This window comes from Nelumbo lutea, chromosome 3 (assembly GCF_056320005.1).
Source record: "Nelumbo lutea isolate HS-2025 chromosome 3, American lotus-T2T, whole genome shotgun sequence".
Taxonomy (NCBI): Eukaryota; Viridiplantae; Streptophyta; class Magnoliopsida; order Proteales; family Nelumbonaceae; genus Nelumbo; species Nelumbo lutea.
This window is the reverse complement of record NC_142686.1, coordinates 12,902,418-12,923,960: the sequence shown is the minus strand read 5'-3', so window position 1 is coordinate 12,923,960 and position 21,543 is coordinate 12,902,418. Positions and strand designations below refer to the sequence as shown.

General features: G+C 43.3%; 1 protein-coding gene and 1 pseudogene across 2 annotated transcripts; both read right to left on the bottom strand.

The window, feature by feature from the left end:
• Positions 1-4,110: 4,110 nt before the first annotated feature.
• LOC148863022 (glutathione S-transferase U17-like) lies at positions 4,111-5,846 on the bottom strand. Its single transcript, XM_088974901.1, has 2 exons — positions 4,976-5,846; positions 4,111-4,712 (listed from the first exon to the last, which is right to left on the bottom strand). Exons 1-2 carry the CDS (start codon positions 5,297-5,299, stop codon positions 4,329-4,331), a joined length of 708 nt encoding a protein of 235 aa, XP_088831027.1. The 5' UTR covers positions 5,300-5,846; the 3' UTR covers positions 4,111-4,328.
• Positions 5,847-19,196: 13,350 nt separating this feature from the next.
• LOC148863021 (putative sugar phosphate/phosphate translocator At4g32390 pseudogene) lies at positions 19,197-20,751 on the bottom strand (annotated as a pseudogene). The gene has a single exon (XR_016110526.1). The product of XR_016110526.1 is annotated as a putative sugar phosphate/phosphate translocator At4g32390 pseudogene (transcript).
• Between the last annotated feature and the right edge of the window lie 792 nt (positions 20,752-21,543).

Below are 21,543 nucleotides of genomic sequence, written 5' to 3'. Positions count from 1 at the left end.
TGCCTGGTGGCGAATTTCCCGGTGGTGAACTGTCTGGTGGCGAACTGCCTGGTGGCGAGCTGCCTGGTGGCGAACTGCTTGGTGGTGAACTGCCTGGTGGCGAACTGCTTGGTTGCGAACTGCCTAGTGGCGAACTGCCTGGTGGCGAACTGCCTACTAGGCGGCCGGTGACTTAGAGAATGTTGGAGCTCCCTGGTGCGACGCAATCCGACTGCCCTCAGCATGAGGTGGTCTTCTTTCCTTTGTAGGCTGCTGGAGCTGAGGGACCTGTGAGAACTTCATCTTTTCCTCCTCTTTGTAGGTGACGGAAGCTGAGAGACCTGCTAGAACTCCATCTTTTCCTCCTCTTTGTAGGTGGCGGGAGCTGAGGGACCTCCGAGAACTCCATCTTTTCCTCCTCTTTGTAGGTGGCGAGAGCTGAAGGACCTGCGAGAACTGAATCAGAGGTCCCGGGAGTATTTTCCCGGTGGGGGCTCTCCGACGCTTAAATTAGCACTCTTATTGTAGAGAGCTTTGAAGATAATATGAGAGAGCTAGAGAGCAGGGGTTACTTCCCTTTTTTCATCCCCCTCCCCTTTGGGGGGTGAGGTCTTTATATATCGGAGTCCTCGCGGGTTAGGTGGGTGAAAAGCCTCCAAACGGTAAGACTCGTCGCATCCTGTCAGAACTGGGGTACGGTGGTGAACTTCTCGAGGTCGTCAGACTGGCGTTGGTGTCAGGCGGCCAGGTCGGCGCCTGGGCCGGGTTGTCAAGGGGGCACCTGCGTCAGTCGGCGGGTCAGTGTCTAGGCCAGGTCATCAGGTCAGCGCCTGTGTCAGTCGGCGAGTCAGTGTCTAGACCAGGTCGTCAAGCTGGCGCTTGTGTCAGTCGGCAGTTCATTGTCTAGACCAGGTTTGTCGATGGGCGCCTTATGGGCGGCTTGGCCGGATCATGCGCTAGGCGGGTCCAGGTCGACCAGGTCGTGCAAACCGCACGCAGTTCGCGCAAGCCGTGCGCAGTTCGCGCAGGACGTGCGTAGCTCACGCAGACCGCACGTAGTTCGCGGGCCGCGCATAGTTCGCGCAGGCCGCGCGCGCACCGCGTAGGTCGCGTGTGCCGCGCGCAGGTCGCGCAGGCGCGCGTCAGGCCCTGCGCAAGTCACGCCAGGCCGGCCAGACTGGTGCCCGGGTGGGTCACCAACTTCGTAAGTTTGTTGTTGGGTGTTTTCCTAGTTGTCACGAGGTGCCACGTGTCACAATTTCACTAGAGGGCCAAATCTGCCCTCATCAATAGCCCCCCACTCCCGAGCTGATAGTAACTCAGCGAAGGGAGTAGATTTCTTTTGGCCCGTAAGTCGATGAGCTAGTAAGTGCTGATCCAATTACTAGTGTGGCCCGTAGGCTTTGGGAGCGACTCGTAGTCTACTCTTCTTTGACTTTTGCCCGTGCCGAAGAGGTGACCGGGTCTTTAAGTAGTAATGTGGCTTGTAGGCTTTGGGAGTGACCAGTGGTCTACTCTTTTCTAACTTCGCCCGTGCCGGAGAGGCGACCAGGTCTTTAAGTAGTAATGTGGCCCGTAGGCTTTGGGAGTGACCAATGGTCTACTCTTTTCTAACTTTGCCCGTGCTGGAGAAGCGACCGGGTTTTAAGTTGTAATGTGGCCCGTAGGCTTTGGGAGTGACCAGTGGTCTACTCTTTTCTAACTTTGCCCGTGCCGGAGAGGTGATCGGGTTTTAAGTAGTAATGTGGCCCGTAGGCTTTGGGAGTGACCAGTGGTCTACTCTTTTCTAACTTTGCCCATGCCGGAGAGGCGATCGGGTCTTAAGTAGTAATGTGGCCCATAGGCTTGGCCTGCATCAGCTTCGTAATGCCGGTCACCTACTCCTACAAGAAGCTACTAGGGGCTCGACCTTTGGGGGCAGCACTACTAACTTTAGGTTGCCAGCTCACACGGGAGCCTTGGAAGGCTCGACCGGTAAGGGCGCCTATGTAGTCAGTTGGCCGCCAACTCCCGCGAAAGCCACGAAGAGCTCATCTTTGTAGGGGGGACCTTGCAGAGAGGACTGATGTGGCATTATCTGAATTAAAAGTAAGGTTGGTAGAGCTACTTAGTCCGTTAGCTCCCAGCATAGTCTCTGGGTTCATAAAAAACGTAAACTATAAAGCGATAGCTTCAATTTCTAAAAAGTGAGGACTTAGCTTTTGCAAGATGAGAACTTAGCTTTTGTAGGATGAGAACTTAGCTTTTTGTAGCGCGTTCCCACAGACGGCGCCAATTGATGTAACTGTTTTCGGCCACGTACCAATGTTTTGTGATGTAGAATTTTTTTGGCTAAGTACCTCGTTATTTGACCCAGTAGTGGCATGCCTTAGTGATGAGCTACTTGGTGGTGAACTGCCTACTGGCGAACAGCCTGGTGGCGAGCTCCCTGGTGGTGAACTGCTTGGTGGCGAACTACCTGGTGGCGAACTGCCCGGTGGCGAGCTGCTCAGTGGCGAACTGCCTGGTGGCGAGCTGCCTACTAGGCGGCCGGTGACTTAGAGAATGCTGGAGCTCCCTAGTGCGGCGCAATCCGACTGCCCTCAGCATGAGGTGGTCTTCTTTCCTTTGTAGGCTGCGGGAGCTGAGGGACCTGCGAGAACTTCATCTTTTCCTCCTCTTTGTAGGTGGCGGGAGCTGAGGGACCTCCGAGAACTTCATCTTTTCCTCCTCTTTGTAGGCGGCGGGAGCTGAAGGACCTGCGAGAACTGAATCAGAGGTCCCGGGGGTATTTTCCCGGTGGGGGCTCTCCGACGCTTAAGTTAGCACTCTTATTGTAGAAAGCTTTGAAGATAATATGAGAGAGCTAGAGAGCAGGGGTTACTTCCCTTTTTTCATCCCCCTCCCCTTTGGGGGGTGAGGTCTTTATATACCGGAGTCCTCGCGGGTTAGGTGGGTGAAAAGCCTCCAAACGGTAAGACTCCTCGCATCCTGTCAGAACCGGGGTACGGTGGTGAACTTCTCGAGGTCGTCAGGCTGGCGCTTGTGTTAGGCGGCCAGGTCGGCGCCTTGGCCGGGTTGTTAAGGGGGCGCCTGTGTCAATCGGCGGGTCAGTGTCTAGGCCAGGTCGTCAAGTCGGCGCTTGTGTCAGTCGGCGGGTCAGTGTCTAGACCAGGTCGTCAAGCTGGCGCCTGTGTCAGTCGGCGGGTCAGTGTCTAGACTAGGTTTGTCGGTGGGTGCCTTATGGGCGGCTTGGCCGGATCATGCGCTAGGTTGGTCCAAGTCGACCAGGTCGTGCAGGCCGCACGCAATTTGCGCAGGCCGCGCACAATTCAGGTAGGCCGCGTGCCAGGCTGCGCGTAGGTCGCGCTAGGTCGGCGAGACTGGTGCCTGAGTGGGTCACCAACTTCGTAAATTTGTTGTTGGGTGTTTTCCTAGTTGTCACGAGGTGCCACGTGTCACAATTTCACTGGAGGGCCAAATCTGCACTCATCAATATCCAACCACAATCCAATGGGTATGAGATTTATCTTCCAACAAAACTATCTTTGTTTATTTTCCTTCTGAGATCCATGCCTGGCACTATAGCTCGAGGGAAGAAACCGACCTCGTCCCGGCGACGGGAAGAAGCCGACCTCGTCCTGGCACCAAGAAAGAAAATCTCGTGTATGACTGTTTAGATAGATTTTTTATTAAAAGAATATCTTTGGAGCTATTGTTTTTACATGCAGAAGCTTCGTGTGGAGGAAGAAGAAGACGCCTCGTGTCTTCCAAATCCAAAGCCAGAACAAATATATTGCAGAAGCCTCGTGTGGAGGAAGAAGAAGACGCCCATTAATGGTTGGGCGAGCAGGGTTTGTGTTTTATTTGGACTGAGAACATGAGCGTTTTTTCTGATTTAGAATGTGAGGGTTTGTCTTGCAGATCCAAAGGCACAACCGTGAGGAAGGGTTTGTCGTCCGATTAATGGTTGGGGAAGAAGGTTGAGAACGTGAGAGTTTCGATGTAGGGGACGAAGAGAAAATCCCTTCGAGTCCAGACGGAGATCACTGGATCCGGAGTGCTTCTGACTTATCCGAGATAAAAGATTCACAATCGAATGTTAATTGTTAAAGCATAATGAATTCAATCTAAGTGTTCCAGACAGAAAAATCCCAATCCAAAAGTGTTTAGCTTTATTAGGAGACAGCAACCGATCGAGTACCACTTTCCCATTCAAGTAAGAACGATGCCCATTAATGGAGACAGCTAGGAGGATGTGAAACCATTAAAGCAAAGCGCGGTTGCAACTGACTAGCTAGGACGAGAAATTAATAGTTCAGAACCTAAACATGACCCCAGTTTTTCGGTCTAGTATCTCAGCTAGTATGTTACCCGTTGATTAATTTAGTTGGAAGGACAGGCTTATTGAACAGCATTTTAGCGAATTCCATCAGTTTCTCGGTCTGGGGCATCACATCCTTCACGGCAACATCCGAACAAAACCGCTCTGCCCATCCCACCAGCGCAGGCATCTTTTCTTCGTCGAGCAGCTTTATGCCATTGGTCTTCTCGACCACCTTGAGCCACGCCAAGAAACAGCCTAAAGCTATATCAAGGTATCCAATATGCTCCCCACCAAAGAACCCCTTGCCTCTGCTACACTTTCCGAATGCCTCCTCCAACAACGCCAACCCCTCGCACACTTGGCCTATTGCCGCTGCCTTGGCATCCTCTCCCTGCGCTTTTGGTATCCCAGATAGCGAAGGAAACCACTGCACCAACCCAACGACGTTATTTATATATATATATATATATATATATATTAATAGAACTTGCGTGACATGACATAAAGGAGAAACAAATTAAGATATGAAAAAATGGAAAGCGTACTGCATGCGGAGTTCAAATCAGCCCACCACAATACATCCCGCCCGTGTATTCTGAACATCTCGCAATGATGATATCATCATTTCTAGTATCATTAGGAGATGTTCTCAATACACGGCAGGGATTTATTCTCATGCATGCGGCGTACCTTATCGTCGATGTAGGCAGCCCAGAAGCGGGCTATGGCGCGATCGTATGAGTCGGAAGGGAGGATAGGGGGTCCAGAGGACCAGACCTCATCGATGTACTGAACAATGACGAGGGACTCGCAGATGGGCTTGTCGGAATGGATGAGAACTGGGATTTTCTTGTAGACAGGGTTGGATTGGAGGAGGAGCTGGCTTTTGGAGCCAAATGTCTCCTGGAGGAACTCGTAGTCGACGGACTTTATGTTAAGGGCGATCCTTGCCCGCATCACGAACGGGCTCGGCCATGCACCCAAAAGTTTGACGTCGCTCCCGCCTGCGGCCATCGAGGAACTAACTGCTGCTTGCTTGAGAATATATTGAGGATATTTGTTTGTTGAGGCGCTGATCAGCTTTAGCAAGTCAGTCAGTCTGTCTCGGTATGTGGATATAAATAGATGAGTCTGCTGTTAGATAAGAAAGTGGTTTTGGAGCTCCGGGCCTCTAGTTGTAGAACCAAACTAACTGACTATTCATCCCAAAGTCCCAGACATGGTTGGAAGTTTCAACGGGCTATTTTTGTTTTTGTAAATCATAAGTACCTCCCTGGCCGGCTCCCGGCAGTCCGGATGAGCTGGAGATAAAGTTATATACACCCGGCTGAACTATCTATCACGATTGAACACACCATGCTCATTATGGGCTCAATCTGGGATCAAGCTGTACTAAACACTGGCATAGCATATTCAACCATGATAGATAATTCAGCCTGGGTTGATCTTTGAACCAGTTAGTTGTTGGGCATTTATTCCGGTCCAGAGATTGCCGTGGCCGCTCGTCGCCACTTGAAGAGTTTGGTGGTTTATGTGGTGGAAATTGAGACAGGGCATTGGTGTAAAGTTTCAGACTAGACATGCATTAAATATTTTTGGAACTACTGAAGGACCACGGTGGTTGTATCTCATGATTTCATCCACCAACAATTATCGAACCGCAAATGAATATTACAGTGCTGATAGACTACGGCATCAATTCTCGGCGTTTCATGTGTGTAGAACTGCGAATGCAGCTAGTGCTCCCGTGCAAACCTACCTGATGGTTGAATGGATTAGCCAGAGGGCCCTTCTAAAATATGGTGTAAAGTAGGCGGTTTCAGATCAGCTACTAATACAAGGCGTAATTAATGTCCCAATCGGCCACTACAGCGTTTATTGGAATATTTCTTCATGAATTACAAGGGAAATGTGTTTTCGATGAATTGGGTTCTCCTGCCAATAAAATGCCTTTTAAAACCCTACCAATATGATCTGACACTACATATCTCAATCTCATACATGTTAGGTCCTGCTTATATGGTTATGGTGGGTCTCAATCTTTACTCGGGATTTTTAATTCACTTTTTCTACCCATTTTTTATCCATCATAAACTGGAGCCACATCTTTATTATGAATTGAGAGATGTATGGATTCAATTCACAATGGGTAGAGAGTGGGTAGGAAAAGTGAGTAGGAAATCTGAGACATGGTAAGATGTGTGGTGTCAGACCATGTTGCTAGGGTGTTGGGATGCATTTTCTTGGCAGAAGATCCCAATTTATTTTAAATGTGAGGTTGCAATTGCTTGTTGGGACATGATTAATAGTTTTGTTGGTAGCATATCCCAAACCAGTAGGGATGCAAATGGATCGAATGGAATTCGAATCTGATCTGACATTGTTCATGTTAGATTCAATCCGATCTGATAGGATTCGATTTGAATTTGAATCATATGAGTAAGTCAGATCTTTAGATGTGATCCCATCCGACTTGTTTTTTTTTTAATTAATAAATTAATAAAAGAAAAATAAAATATACTAATTTAAATAAAAATAAAAAATAATACAGTATTTTTTAATTATTTTATCATATATATAATATTTTTTATAAAAAATAAATCATATACAAAATTTATAAAAATATAATATAAAAAATATATTTATATATAAATAAATAACATATATATATTTTATATTTATAAATATATAATATATATCATATCAAATAGTGGGAGTAATCCAAATCCAATTCAATCCGAACATCCAAATAGGATGGTCCAAAATCGACCAAGTGGAATCGGATCGGATCCGACAATCCGATCCATTTGCACACCTACGTGGTCAGGCATAAGAAAAGGGCAAAAGTAAAAAAGGGCCCATCATATATTTCATGAAAGTTGGGACATAGGGGTATTCAAATTAAAAAGCATTTTCCAGATTCAGAAGAAATAGCCAAGTCGGTACATGACAAACAGCCCCACCAACTCAATGATCTAGAATAGAGGTGTAACGAGCCAAGCCCAAATGAATTTTGGCATGTCTTGGCTTGATTCGATTAAAATACTATTATTGAAATTCGAACTTGAATTTAATTCAAATTATATTTTTTCGAAGTCAGTTTGATCAAATATTATTAAGGTCGAATTCAACTTGAAAGCTTGAAAATGAAAGTAAGGCAGCATTGGAAGTTTCATAGAAGATAAAAAATGGAAGTATGATGCTTCCTTTTTCTTAAGCTGGCGATGATCTCACTTTTCAAAGAAATCTTGATGTGGCGGTGTACATGTAGTTGAGCCAGTGACTGGCTAGAAGGGCAACTGACCAATTAAGCCAACTGATAATCGTCTACCACTGTGGTGTTTGGAAGGATGCTTGCGTTTTTCACCGGAGTAAGTAAAGTTTTTTTTATAGGAAAATTTCTTATCAGTATCCTATATTTTGGCTTGAGTGACAATTTGGTATTTGAACTTTAAAATGCAATAATTTAGTATCTGAACTTTCAAAATGTAATAATCCAATATGCAAACTTTCAAAATATGACAATTCAATATCTGTCATTAATAACCAGTCTGTTAATCAGTCGTTAAGTAACATCTGAAAAGTCAAAATTGTCCTTTGAATGCCATCTAATTCTCTTTATCAAATATCCAAACGTTGACAAAAAGCTGAGTAGTCATAAATCCTAGCCTCTTCTATTCAAAAAAGTTTGTGACTGTTTAGAAGAATCTAGAATTTGGAACTGTTCATTTTATTGTCAATGTTTGGATGGTTGATAAAGAGAATTATATGGTATTCTTAGGGCATTTCCGACTTTTCAAATATCACGTACTAGCTGATTAACGGACTGATTAACGACAGATACTGGATTATCACATTTTGAAGGTTCGGGTACTGGGTTGTTACATTTTAAAGTTTGGTACCAAATTATCACTCGAGCCAAAGTACAAGGTACCGTTCGGGAATTTTCCCATTTTTTATAGGAATCAACCCCATGTCTCTGCTACAACTAGCAAAAAAAAAATCCTAGAAATAGAAATAAAAGTATGTTTTTCTTTCTGAAAGCATCATTTATTTTGTTTCACAAATAAAGTTATTTCCTGAACAATATTGAAATTAAAATTAATGTTTATTATTTTGTGAAAACATATATTCATAAGCATTTTTCTTTTATTGCTGATGTGACATATTTCAAAAATAAGAAAACAAAATAAGCATTTTGTTTTTTTTCCCCACCAAAGAGTACATATATTTAGTTTTTTTGGTAAGCAACACAACTATTTAGTTGAAGTATACAAATTCCTTCCCACCATTATGCTCTATCAAGAGCCTTTTGTTTACTAAAATGCAAGTCTTTATCCCAGATTTAAAATATGAAAATGATAAATGAATAACAAATAAATAAATTAAGATGAAACTTTAGGGGGGGGTGACAACATAGTTGGTTTTGTTTTGGTAAACAAAAACCACTGCTACATTTGATGGTTTAAGAAAACACGGGCTATTTTTGTTTTTGTAAATCATAAGTACCTGCCTGGCCGGCTCCCGGCTGGATTGATCTTTGAACCGGTTAAGGTCAGCTTGGGAGGAATATAAATACAAATATGTACGATGCATTAGTTGTTGGACATTTATTTCGGTCCAGAGATTGCCGTTGCCGCTCGTCGCCACTCGAAGAGTTTGGTGGTTTATGTGGTGGAAATTGAGACAGGGCATTGGTGTAAAATTTCAGACGAGCCGTGCATTAAATATTTTTAGAACTACGAAGATCCTGATGGACCACGGTGGTTGTATCACATGATATCATCCACCAACAATTATCGAACCGCAAATGAATATTACAGTGCTGATAGACTACGGCATCAATTCTCTGAATTCTCGGTATTTCATGTGTGTAGAATTGCGAACCTACCTGATGGTTGAATGGATAGGCCCAAGGGCCCTTCTAAAATATGGTGTAAAGTTGGCGATTTCAGATCAGCTACTAATACAAGGTGTCCTTAACGTCCTAATCGGCCACTACAGCCTCAGCCTCTATTGGGAATATTTCTTCATGAATGACAAGGGAAATGTCTTGAATTGGGTTCTCCGGTCGATAAAATGCCTTTTAAAACCCTACCAATATAATCGGACACTAAGTATCTCAATTTGTAGGTCCTACTTTTATGGTTATGATGAACCTCAATATTATGGTGAGATGCATGGTGTCAGATCATGTTGGTAGGGTGTTGGGACATATTTTGTTGGTAGAATATTCTAATTTATTTTAAATGTGAGGTTGCAATTGTTTGTTGGGACATAGATGGAGGGTGATTTAGCCCAACCTCGTAGCATGGGTACACGTGGGCGTGACCTTGTTCAAGTGATGATTCAGCGTGACAGCACAGCAAGCGTAGCCGCAACTCGGGGGGAAGGTCCCACTAAGTTCAGCCCGTCAATTCGATGGGATAGGCTATTCGTCGGGAGCCGCCTGGCCTGCACCTTCTCCCCGAGGCTAAGGCACCCCAAGCTGCCTCCGAGCTCGGGGCCCCTTGACCTTTCCTAATACCCGAGCTCCTCCCAGTGAATCTTAGGCCACTCCCAGATAGGAACACCCCGATCCGCCTCTAGGCACCCCGAGGTGAAGACACCTCGAGCCAGATAGAATGGCATAACTTGCCACAGGCAGCTCGCCGCTTGCGGGATAGCCCGACACAGGGTAACTCGCGAAAGAGCAGTTCGGCATATCAGATTAAAACTTGGGTCTTGTTTGCTTTTTGGTAAGTTATTTACCTAGGTAGTTAACTAGGTAAGTTTTTCTTGAGAAACACTTATTCTTGAGTAAGTGCATTTACACATATTTTTTTATTTCTCATGTAAATAGAGCAATGACTATTTTAGCTATAAAAATCTATTATTAAAAATGGCATTTTTGTCCCATTCAAGTGTTGATAGCTTTCCTTTAGGTGGAAAAGTTATTTACCCATCCAAGAGATGGATAACCCAGGAAAATAGGTCTCCACATAAATCTGAAAAAAGAACATAGGATTCTTGGTCAATGGGAACCAAAATCCCATTGACCAACTTTCCTCCTCTCAAAATCTGAAAAAAGAATGCCCCCTTAAGCTTTATTTCTAGACATTTAATTGGATAAATGATTGATTATTAAAAGAAAATATAAATTAAAAATAAAGAAAAATAAAAAACGCAATTTGATAGCGGGTGCGTCTGGAAGTATAATAAAAGGAAACTTAAAAAAGAACCCAATTCATCAAAATCTTTGGTGAAGCTCTCCCCAATAAGAATATTCTTGTGACAACCAATAGCAATTACCATTCAAAGTCCACCAACTCACACCCAACATCTCATAAACCCTTGTATTGCAATAATGCCCATCTCAATTTGCAAAACTGCTCACTATAAGATACCCTGTATCCTGTGCAACTATAAGAAAAAACGTTTTCCCCCCCGGCGGGTATGGAGGTCTATGCCGGCAGAAATTTATGATCGCCTAAAATTGCATCCTAATTCCCAAATATGTTCTACGTGCAATTGTTACTTCTTAGTTACAATGTGCGTTTTTGGGTTCAGCTTTAACTTTCCTTCAATATGGAAGTGGCTAGTGAGCCTGATCCAGAAAAGAAAAACAAGAACCTGGAAAACTGTCTTCTAACTGTATCATCAGTTTAATTCCAACCTCCTCATCAGCTTGCTAGGTTGGCTTCTTTTGTGCCTCCGGCTTCAAAGCTTGCAATTTTCTGTCGTTATAGAAGCATACGCCAATAAATGCAATACCGTACCTGATGGAGGCCCATCCCAAGGCCCATCTCACTCCTAGGGGCGGAAGTTCCTAGGATAAGGCCAAGAGTCCAAGATAATTCAAGAATTCAAGAATTATCAAAATTCAAGAATTCAAGATCCATCAAGAATCCAAAGAATTCAAGATCCATCAAGAATCCAAAGAATTCAAGACTCATCAAGAATTCAAAGAATCCAAGACTCATCAAGAATTCAAGAATTCTAGATAATCCAAGATTCATGCATGGATAAGATCAAGGGAGATCGGACGGGGGAGATCAAGTCAAGAAGAGTTCGATCCTATCTACAAGTTTGAGATGTTTAGATCAAATCTAATTTCTTTTCCTAGTTCTTTTATAATTTCTCAATGTATTATAAATACTGCTATTTCCCATAATTATTAATCAATTCCATACTTCAGATTTTCAGAATTTCTTCAAGTTCTCTTCTTCCTATTTTTCGCTGCATTTTTCTCTCTCCTAGAGAAATCAGTGTTTTCGCTAGGTGCTAGCGGACGCCCGGTGCTTGCATAGCCAGCTCCGGTTCTCATTGCTTCCACGCTGCGTCAGGTGGTATCAGAGCAGAGAATTCGCCCAGTCATGTCCAACCCAAACGGTAGCAGTCGCTACCCACCCCGTGACGGAGATCAGGGGTTCCCAGCTGTTTGGAGAGCAATCGAAGAGCAGCGTACAGCCACACGTAACATCGAACAGCAGTTGGCAAAGGTGACTGAACAATTGCAAACCTTGTTACGGGAGGTTGTCCCACGAATCCAGGAAAATCCACAGCAGATCGCAGGAGACGACCACGACAGACCATCCGTCGCTACTGCGTCCCGACGTCCAGTTCTTGATGACGACAGCGATGATGATTTCGAATTTGGTGGTTCTCCAATTCTTCCCGGCAACGACAAAAATGGTAGAAATTGGCACAATCAAGGTAATTTCAACCCCCGTAGGAATAATGATGAATTTAAACTCAAGGTAGATATTCCTACTTTTAGTGGAGATCTTGGTATAGAGGGACTTTTGGATTGGATCACAGAAGTCGATAGGTTCTTTGATTACATGGAAATACCAGAGGAACGAAGGGTAAAATTAGTAGCTTTCTGATTAAAGGGAGGCGCATCTGTTTGGTGGGAACGGATGAGAGAGACCCGAATGAGAGAAGGAAGGGGTCCTGTTCAAACCTGGAGGCGCATGAAACAATTAATTAGAGGTAGATTTTTACCTCCTGACTATGAACAATATATGTTTGAATCTTATCAGAGGTGTGCGCAGGGTCCTCATAGTGTTAATGAATATACATCTGAATTTTTGAGATTAGCTAAAAGAAATCAATTATCTGAAAGTGATAACCAGCAGGCAGCCCGTTATCTAAGCAGTTTAAGACCGTCTATCAGAGATAAAATTGGTGTACAGATGGTTCTTAGTGTGCAGGAAGCAAGGAACCTAGCCTTGAAAGCAGAATTAATGTTCCAGGACAAGGCACGTAGTGATAATTATCGCATGTACAGCGGGAGCGACAACAGACCGGCAACTATCGACAGGAACAAGTCAGTTCCAGCAGCACAACCTTCTCACCCGGCATGTACAAGTAACGCCGGTAAGGCTACTACAGGAGGACATACTCGAGGTAATCCTTCCAACCCTCCTAAACCCAATAACCCTTATGCAAAGCCTGCTCCTATTAAATGTTTTAAATGTAATGAGGTTGGACATAGATCCAATGACTGTCCCAAGAGGAAGGCAGTTAATATGGTAGAAAGGGAAGAGGAAGAAGATATTGAGGAAGATGTATATTGTGGACCTGATGGGGAGGATGAAGATGGTCCATATGAACATGAGGAGTATACTTGTGTGGTAAGAAAATTAATGTTGTCCTAGAAAAATAAGGATACTTCTCAACGGCACAGATTATTTCGTACCAGATGTACTGTCAAGGGAAAATTATTTAATTTAATTATTGACAGTGGTAGTCAAGAAAATATTATTTGTAGGGATGTCATCCAACAATTACAGCTGGTTCCTGAAAAACATCCCAACCCATACACAATTGGGTGGATCAAGGAAGGAGGCGGCGTACGAGTGGAAGAACGCTACAAGGTACCTTTTTCAATTGGTAAGTACCATGATGAAGCATATTGTGATATTATAGATATGGATGCTTGCCATATTTTATTAGGGAGGCCTTGGCAATTTGATACAGATGCAAGGCACATGGGTAGGAAGAATACCTACCAACTTGAAAAAGAAGGTACACGCTATACTTTGTTATCCATTGTAGAAAAAAATGTTACAAAGGCACATGAGAAAAATTTCCTTACCATCACCCATCATCATGCTGAATTTGTTAAAGAATGTAAGGATACTCATGAGATACATTTGTTAGTAGTAAAAGGAGAAGATGTTAATGATGAAAATACAATTCCAGCTGAAATACAGGGACTACTGGATGAATTTAATGATGTAGTTCCAGAGGAGTTACCAAATGAACTCCCTCCCATGAGAGATATACAACACCATATTGATTTTGTTCCAGGTGCTAGTCTACCTAACCTCCCACATTACAGGATGAGTCCCAAGGAGAATGAAATTTCACGTGAAAAGGTAGAAGAATTATTGAAAAAGGGACACATTCAAATCAGCATGAGTCCTTGTGCAGTACCTGCCTTATTAACACCTAAGAAGGATGGCAGTTGGAGAATGTGTGTCGACAGCAGGGCCATTAACAAGATCACCATTGGGTACAAATTTTCCATTCCTCGGCTGGACGACATGCTGGATCAACTAGGCGGAGCTGTAGTTTTCTCAAAAATAGATCTCAGGAGTGGTTGGTTATGCCCTTTGGACTAACCAACGCACCCAGCACTTTCATGAGACTGATGAACCAGGTATTGCGCCCCTTCATTGGTAAATTTGTGGTAGTCTATTTTGATGATATTTTGATATACAACAAATCTATCACTGAGCATGTGGGACATATTAGGGAGGTCCTAAAAACATTGAGGGAAAATAAATTATATGCTAATTTGAAGAAATGCATCTTTATGAATGATAATTTATTATTCCTAGGATTTATTATAAGCAAGGATGGTGTGAAAGTAGATGAGGAAAAGGTGAAAGCCATTAGGGAGTGGCCGACCCCATCCACTGTCACAGATGTCAGGCGATTTCGTGGGTTGGCAACCTTCTATAGGCATTTTATTAAGAATTTTAGTAGTATCATGGCTCCCATTACTGAATGCTTGAAAAATGGGAAATTTCAATGGGGAGAAGAACACGATCAAAGTTTTGCTCTCATAAAAGAAAAGTTATGTACTGCTCATGTTCTTGCCTTACCTGATTTCAATAAATTATTTGAAGTTGAATGTGACACCAGTGGAGTTGGCATAGGGGCTGTATTGTCCCAAGAGAAAAGACCCATTGCCTTCTTTAGTGAAAAATTATGTGAAGCCAGGAGAAAGTGGTCTACTTATGACAAGGAGTTTTATGCTGTGATAAGAGCCTTGAAAACATGGGAACACTATCTAATTGCAAAAGAATTTATTCTCTATACCGACCACCAGGCCCTAAAATATCTTAGTGGGCAAAAGCAATTAAGAAGTGATTTACATGCCAGATGGTCTGCTTTCCTAGACAAGTTCCCATATGAAATTGTGTATAAGACAGGACAGAAAAATAAAGTGGCTGATGCACTTACTAGGCGTGTAGCTCTCATCAAGACCCTCAGTGTTGAGATCATGGGTTTTGAGTGCCTAAAAGACTTATATGCCCGAGATGAAGACTTCCAACAGGTATGGGAGAAATGTGTGAATAAGCAGCCAGCGGAAGACTTCTTTATTTATGACGGGTTTCTTATGAAAGGGGAACAGCTGTGTATCCCTTGCACCTCCCTCCGCGAAAAGATCATCAGGGATTTGCATGGGGGTGGAATAGCAGGACACTTGGGAAGGGACAAAACAATAGAAGCTGTTAAGGGGCGATATTACTGGCCGAAATTGAGAAGGGACGTCTCTACCATCGTAAGTAGGTGCTTTGTTTGTCAGACAGCTAAGGGACAAACCCAGAACACAGGTCTCTACATGCCCCTACCCGTTCCTACTGCTATATGGGAAGACTTGTCCATGGATTTTGTTCTCGGCTTGCCAAAGACCCAGAGGAACATGGACTCCGTCTTCGTGGTGGTTGATAGGTTCTCAAAAATGGCTCACTTCCTCCCATGCAAGAAAACTGCAGATGCATCCGCAACAACCAAATTATTTTTCAGGGAGATTGTTCGCTTACATGGGGTACCCAAGACCATCACTTCAGATCGTGACACACGGTTCCTTAGTCACTTTTGGATGACCCTGTGGAGGTTGTTTGATTCATCACTTAATTTCAGTAGTACAGCCCATCCGCAGACAGATGGACAAACAGAAGTGGTAAATCGAACCTTAGGGAATTTAATTCGCAGCATATGCCGGGAATGGCCGAAACAGTGGGATTTCGCCATAGCCCAGGCCGAGTTCGCCTATAACAATGTAGTGCATAGTTCTACAGACAGATCCCCATTCTCCATCGTGTACATGAAGGTCCCTAACCATGCACTGGATTTAGTGAAACTACCCAAGGTACCCAGTGCCAGTATCTCAGCAGAACAGATGGCAGAACAAATCCGGTCCGTCCAAGACGCCGTGAAGCAGAAGCTAGAACAATCCAACGCCAAGTACAAGATGGCCGCAGACAAACATCGCTGACCTCAAGTGTTTGATGTAGGTGATGAGGTTATGGTCTTCTTAAGGAAGGAAAGAATTCCCGTAGGTACCTACAACAAGTTGAAGCCTCGGAAGTATGGTCCATACAAGATCGTGAAGAAGATTAATGATAATGCCTATATAGTGGACCTGCCAGATCATATGGGCATATCCAAGACCTTCAACGTTGATGACCTTCACCGGTACCTGCCAGACATAACACTTGTCTATCCTCATCACGACTCGGGGTCAAGTTCTCTCCAAGTGGGGGAGAATGATGGAGGCCCACTATCGGATTAGATAGTGGGGGTAATCTGAATCCAATCCAATCCAATCCAATTCGAATATCCAAACAGAATGGTCCAAATTTGACCAAATAGAATCGGATCGGATCCGACAATCCGATCCATTTGCACCCTACGTGATCAGGCATAAGAAAAGGGCAAAAGAAAAAGGGGCCCATCATATATTTCAGGGAAGTTGGGACATATACTGAGGAACTTGCAAACAACAACGTGGCAAACCAGAAAACAAACAAAGCAAATTCACCAAAAGAGCTAACGAAGTAACAAGCAAACCAACAAGAAACAATGACCAATAGAAACCACACATACTAGAGACTAAAAGGGAAAACACTACCAAGCCAAACCTAAAACCCTACGACAGAACGACACCAGCAACCACAAATACAGAAGAAAAGACTAAGGTTGCATTTGACATTCTTTTAGCAGCAAAAAAGAGAAAACTTCTACAACAAATTAAGCAACAGCAACAGAATCAACAGAAAATAAGCTTAAGAAGCCCCAGCTCCATCACCCATGAGGTCCTCGTCCAACACATCTAATTAGAGCGAACTAAGAGCTGAATTCACCCACAGGCCTAACAAATATGAGCCCAGATTTCCTATTCACTTTTTCTACCCACTTTCTACTCGTCGTGAATTGTAGTCACACATCTCTCAATTCATAATAGAGATGTGTGGCTCCAATTCACGACGGGTAGAAAGTGGGTAGAAAAAGTGAGTAGGAAATCCCAAGTAGACAAATATAGGCCTTTATGTGTTGCAATATGGGCAGCATGATTAGCAGAACGCTTCACATGCGAGAAACAAACATTAAAGTCACTTAGCCAAATAAACTCGGATATTGATGAGGGCGGATTTGGCCCTCCAGTGAAATTGTGACACCTGGCACCTCATGCAAACCAAGTGCAGCCTCTAGACAACTGGGCAGCTCGGGAAGCTGGGCAGAGCTTGCCACAACTTGCCACTTATAGACAACTCAGCATGGCTCGCCACAGGCAGCTCGGCAGAGCTCACCACAAGCAACTCGGCATAGCTTGGGGAGCCCGATATAGCTAGGGGCAGCTCGGCATAGGCAGCTAGCCACTCCGTAGGCAGCCTGACGTCTTACGAAGAGATCGCCACTTAGGGGTAGCTCGACACTTGGGCAGCTCTGCGTATCGCAGGAAGATCTCCTGCCTGATAACCATACCTGACAGATCCAGAGATCTGTGCCCATGTCTCTCGCTAGGTGGCGTCGTGCCTGCTAGTCCTGAGAGCTGTCCCTTGACTGGCAGGGCCATACTCTGTAGCACCCACCTGCACCCGCCACCTATGCTCTGGCAGTAACGGCTGCGACAGAGAGACAGGCAGTTATGCCTTACTTGACAGAGGCTGTTACGCCTGATTTGACAGGACACCACTATATAAGGACTCTGACCCCCAAAGACAAGGGGGAGAGAGGGAAAAAAGGATGGTAACCCCTGCTCTCTTGCTCTCTCATTTCTCTCCAAAGCTTTCTATAATCAGAATGCTAACTTAGGCATCGGAGAGTCCTCGCCGGGAAAATACCCTCGGGTCCTCTGATTCAGTTCTCGTAGGTTCCTCAGCTCCCGCCGCCTACAAAGAGGAGGAAAAGATGGAGTTCTCACAGGTCACTCAACTCCCGTCGCCTACAAAGGAGAGGAAATCACCTCATGCAAAGGGCAGTTGGGTTGCGCTACACCAGGGAGCTCCACCATCCCCTGAGTTACATGCCACCTAGGAGCAGGTCAAATGACTAATCCACCCAAGTAGCTCACTGCTAGGGAGCTCATCACCGGGTAGCTCACCACTAGGGAGCTCGTCACCAAGTAGCTCACCACCGGGCAGTTCACCACCAGGGAGCTCCATCATCCCCTGAGTTACATGCCACCTGAAAGCAAGTCAAATGACGAGGTACTTAGCAAAAAAAAAAAAATTGATACATCGCAAAAATTGTTACGTGACTAGAAACAGTTACATCAGATACCATGTGAAAGAACTGTTGGTAAGGTCCCTGAATATGTTTTTATTCTCTAACATTACTTGAGAGAGATTCACTTCTTTTTCCAATTTGATTTTATCTCTTCAAAAACTGCAGGGTTTCCACCTTCTGAGGAGAGAGCCAAAACAGGACCTCGTGGACATGGGTTGGTTACTCATCAAGAGAAATTTAGGCTCCGTTTGGGAAGAATACAAATACAAATATTTATAGTACAAAATCTTGTATAGTGTATTTATAAACCTTGTATTTGTAACCTCTCCTGGCTCAATTTGGAAAGTACAAAATACATACAAAATGCAAGGTTTTGTTCTACATGTGTGCATTTGTATTCCTTTCAAACTAAGCCTTAAAAGCAATTTCTTAAATGCAAATTAAAAAACAATAAAAAAGAAAGTTACAAAAAAAAAATTTTCAATTTCGTATTCCAATTTAGGATAGTGCACTAAGTCCTAAATCTACCATAAGCATGATTTTGTACTACTTGATATTTTTACTAGTTAAGAAAAGAAATATAAAAAGGTTTCTCTATAATCTTTCTCTTGTGATATTTAGATTAAAACTTGGGTCTTGTTCGCTTTTTGGTAAGTTATTTACCTAGGTAGTTAACTAGGTAAGTTTTTCTTGAGAAACACTTATTCTTGAGTAAGTGCATTTACACATATTTTTTTATTTCTCATGTAAATAGGGCAATGACTATTTTAGCTATAAAAATCTATTATTAAAAATGGCATTTTTGTCCCATTCAAGTGTTGATAGCTTTCCTTTAGGTGGAAAAGTTATTTACCCACCCAAGAGATGGATAACCCAGGAAAATAGGTCTCCACATAAATCTGAAAAAAGAACATAGGATTCTTGGTCAATGGGAACCAAAATCCCATTGACCAACTTTCCCCCTCTCAAAATCTGAAAAAAGAATGCCCCCTTAAGCTTTATTTCTAGACATTTAATTGGATAAATGATTGATTATTAAAAGAAAATATAAATTAAAAATAAAGAAAAATAAAAAACGCAATTTGATAGCGGGTGCGTCTGGAAGTATAATAAAAGGAAACTTAAAAAAGAACCCAATTCATCAAAATCTTTGGTGAAGCTCTCCCCAATAAGAATATTCTTGTGACAACCAATAGCAATTACCATTCAAAGTCCACCAACTCACACCCAACATCTCATAAACCCTTGTATTGCAATAATGCCCATCTCAATTTGCAAAACTGCTCACTATAAGATACCCTGTATCCTGTGCAACTATAAGAAAAAACGTTTTCCCCCCGGCGGGTATGGAGGTCTATGCCGGCAGAAATTTATGATCGCCTAAAATTGCATCCTAATTCCCAAATATGTTCTACGTGCAATTGTTACTACTTAGTTATGTGCGTTTTTGGGTTCAGCTTTAACTTTAACTTTCCTTCAATATGGAAGTGGCTAGTGAGCCTGATCCAGAAAAGAAAAACAAGAACCTGGAAAACTGTCTTCTGCCTGTATCATCAGTTTAATTCCAACCTCCTCATCAGCTTGCTGGGTTGGCTTCTTCTGTGCCTCCGGCTTCAAAGCCTGCAATTTTCTGTGGTTATAGAAGCATACACCGATAAATGCAATAACGTACCCAAATAGATTAACAGAAGTAATCGTTTTCCTGGTAACCAACAAAGAGAAGGCAATGAGAAGCCAATCCTTAACAACACTAGCCACATTCATCGCGAGCGCCGAGCTTTCACCAGCTAGTAGCAGAAAGACTGCCAGGTTGAGCGCGGCTACACAGAAAGAGTTGGACAATAAGATTGGGAAATCAAGAAGCAACGACGACGATTCTGTAAGAAGGGGGAATTCCACATAGAACCAGGGGATGGAGAGAAAAGCAAGGCAACATGGCGCCACATAGAAAAGAGATGTTATGGGATTCAGATTGATCCCTTTGGACGTAAGAAGAGCTTGAGTCAGGACCAATCGAGTCGCTTCAAGTGCAATGGCGGAAAGCTGAAGGTAGACGCCCCAGGTATTGAAGTGGGCTTCACCATAGGCAGCAATGGCAACACCGACTGATACAACGATCATATTAGCCATGACATGAGGGCTGAAAGCTTCTTTGTTGAGGCTGATGCTTATGGAGTATACAGCCACAGGCAATAGGGCCTTGAGCATTTGGATGAATGAGAGGGAGAGATAAATATAAGAAGAGTTGGAGAAGCAGAGGCTCAAGGAATACAGAGCAGCAATGGGCATGACAGAGGAGACGTAGATGTCTCTGGGCATGGAGACAGAGTCGACCAGTTGGAAGACTCGAACGAGGAGGAAAGCTAGGATGGAACAGACAGACATGTAGACCATGGCGAGGGAGATGGGGAATGGCCAGTTGTGAAGCTCTGGATCGAGAATGTACTTGTTGTAGATGATAACAGTGAAGCTTAGGAAGATCCAAATGGTAATGTGGTCGTAAGACAGTAGAACCTTGTCAACTGTGTTTGAGTTTAGACCCATCTTAGGAGACTCTGGTAGTTGCAATTGCAGCCTTGCAGGGATGGAGATTGAAAGAGGGATGGGATTGATAGATATTCAATTGAGTTGATGAGGGAGGAGAGTTTGTCAGAGGTTACAGACATGGGACAAAGATGGTGCACCAGCTTTAATGGATCACTAGTTCTTAAAACAAGAAAGCAGAAAACATGTTCTTGATTGTGTAATGCATCTTTTTTTCTCTCTCTCTCTCTCTCTAAAACTGAAACTAATAACAGGTTGTTGGATTTTTGGGTTCAAAAAACATGCTTTCTCAAATTAAAGATTCCGACCCAATTAATGGATATTAGGCCTCCCGTTTGGTTCGTGGGAATAGGGGTCTTGAAAGGGAATCGGAATGGACTATTTTGGTTGGGCGGATCCAGAATCCCATTCTCGTTGTTGCTGGAATGGCATTCTCCCATTTGAGGGAATGGTCATTCCCTGAAATCCCATTCCCACTGATTCCCATTTCCATTATCTCATTTTTGTTTGAACCAAACAGATTATGGGAATGGATTATTCTGATTTCGATTCCGATTCTGACTGCAAACTAAATAGACCCTTAATTCATTTTTCTTCTTTTATTTATACTCTAAACCCAAATAAATCCATTTAAACTTGGATAGGTATAATTCATGGAAGCAAAGTTGAACCAAAACTTGTAAAGGGTGCACAACAATAATCATTTTGGAGAGAAACCCCCTGATATAATCGACTATAACTCAGAACTATTTATGTGAACCACACAAAACCAAAATGCAAGTCTTTAGCTCAGATTTTAAATATAGGAATAAATAAAAATGAAACATAACATTTGATGGTCAGATCAGAACAGAACCCACCCAAATTGAAGCAAACTGCAAACGAGTTTCTGGCAAATTTAATGATACTTGCAAAATTTAAGCTTATTGTTTCCCATGTGCATCTACTTTGACGTGTATCCAGTCAAGGATATCAATGTTAGG

Coding starts and splice junctions, on each gene's coding strand:
- LOC148863022 (XM_088974901.1), bottom strand. CDS start 5,299: ATGGCCGCAGGCGGGAGCGACGTCAAACTTTTGGGTGCATGGCCGAGC. Junction 4,713..4,975: donor CTGCCTACATCGACGATAAG/GTACGCCGCATG, acceptor GGGTTGGTGCAG/TGGTTTCCTTCGCTATCTGG.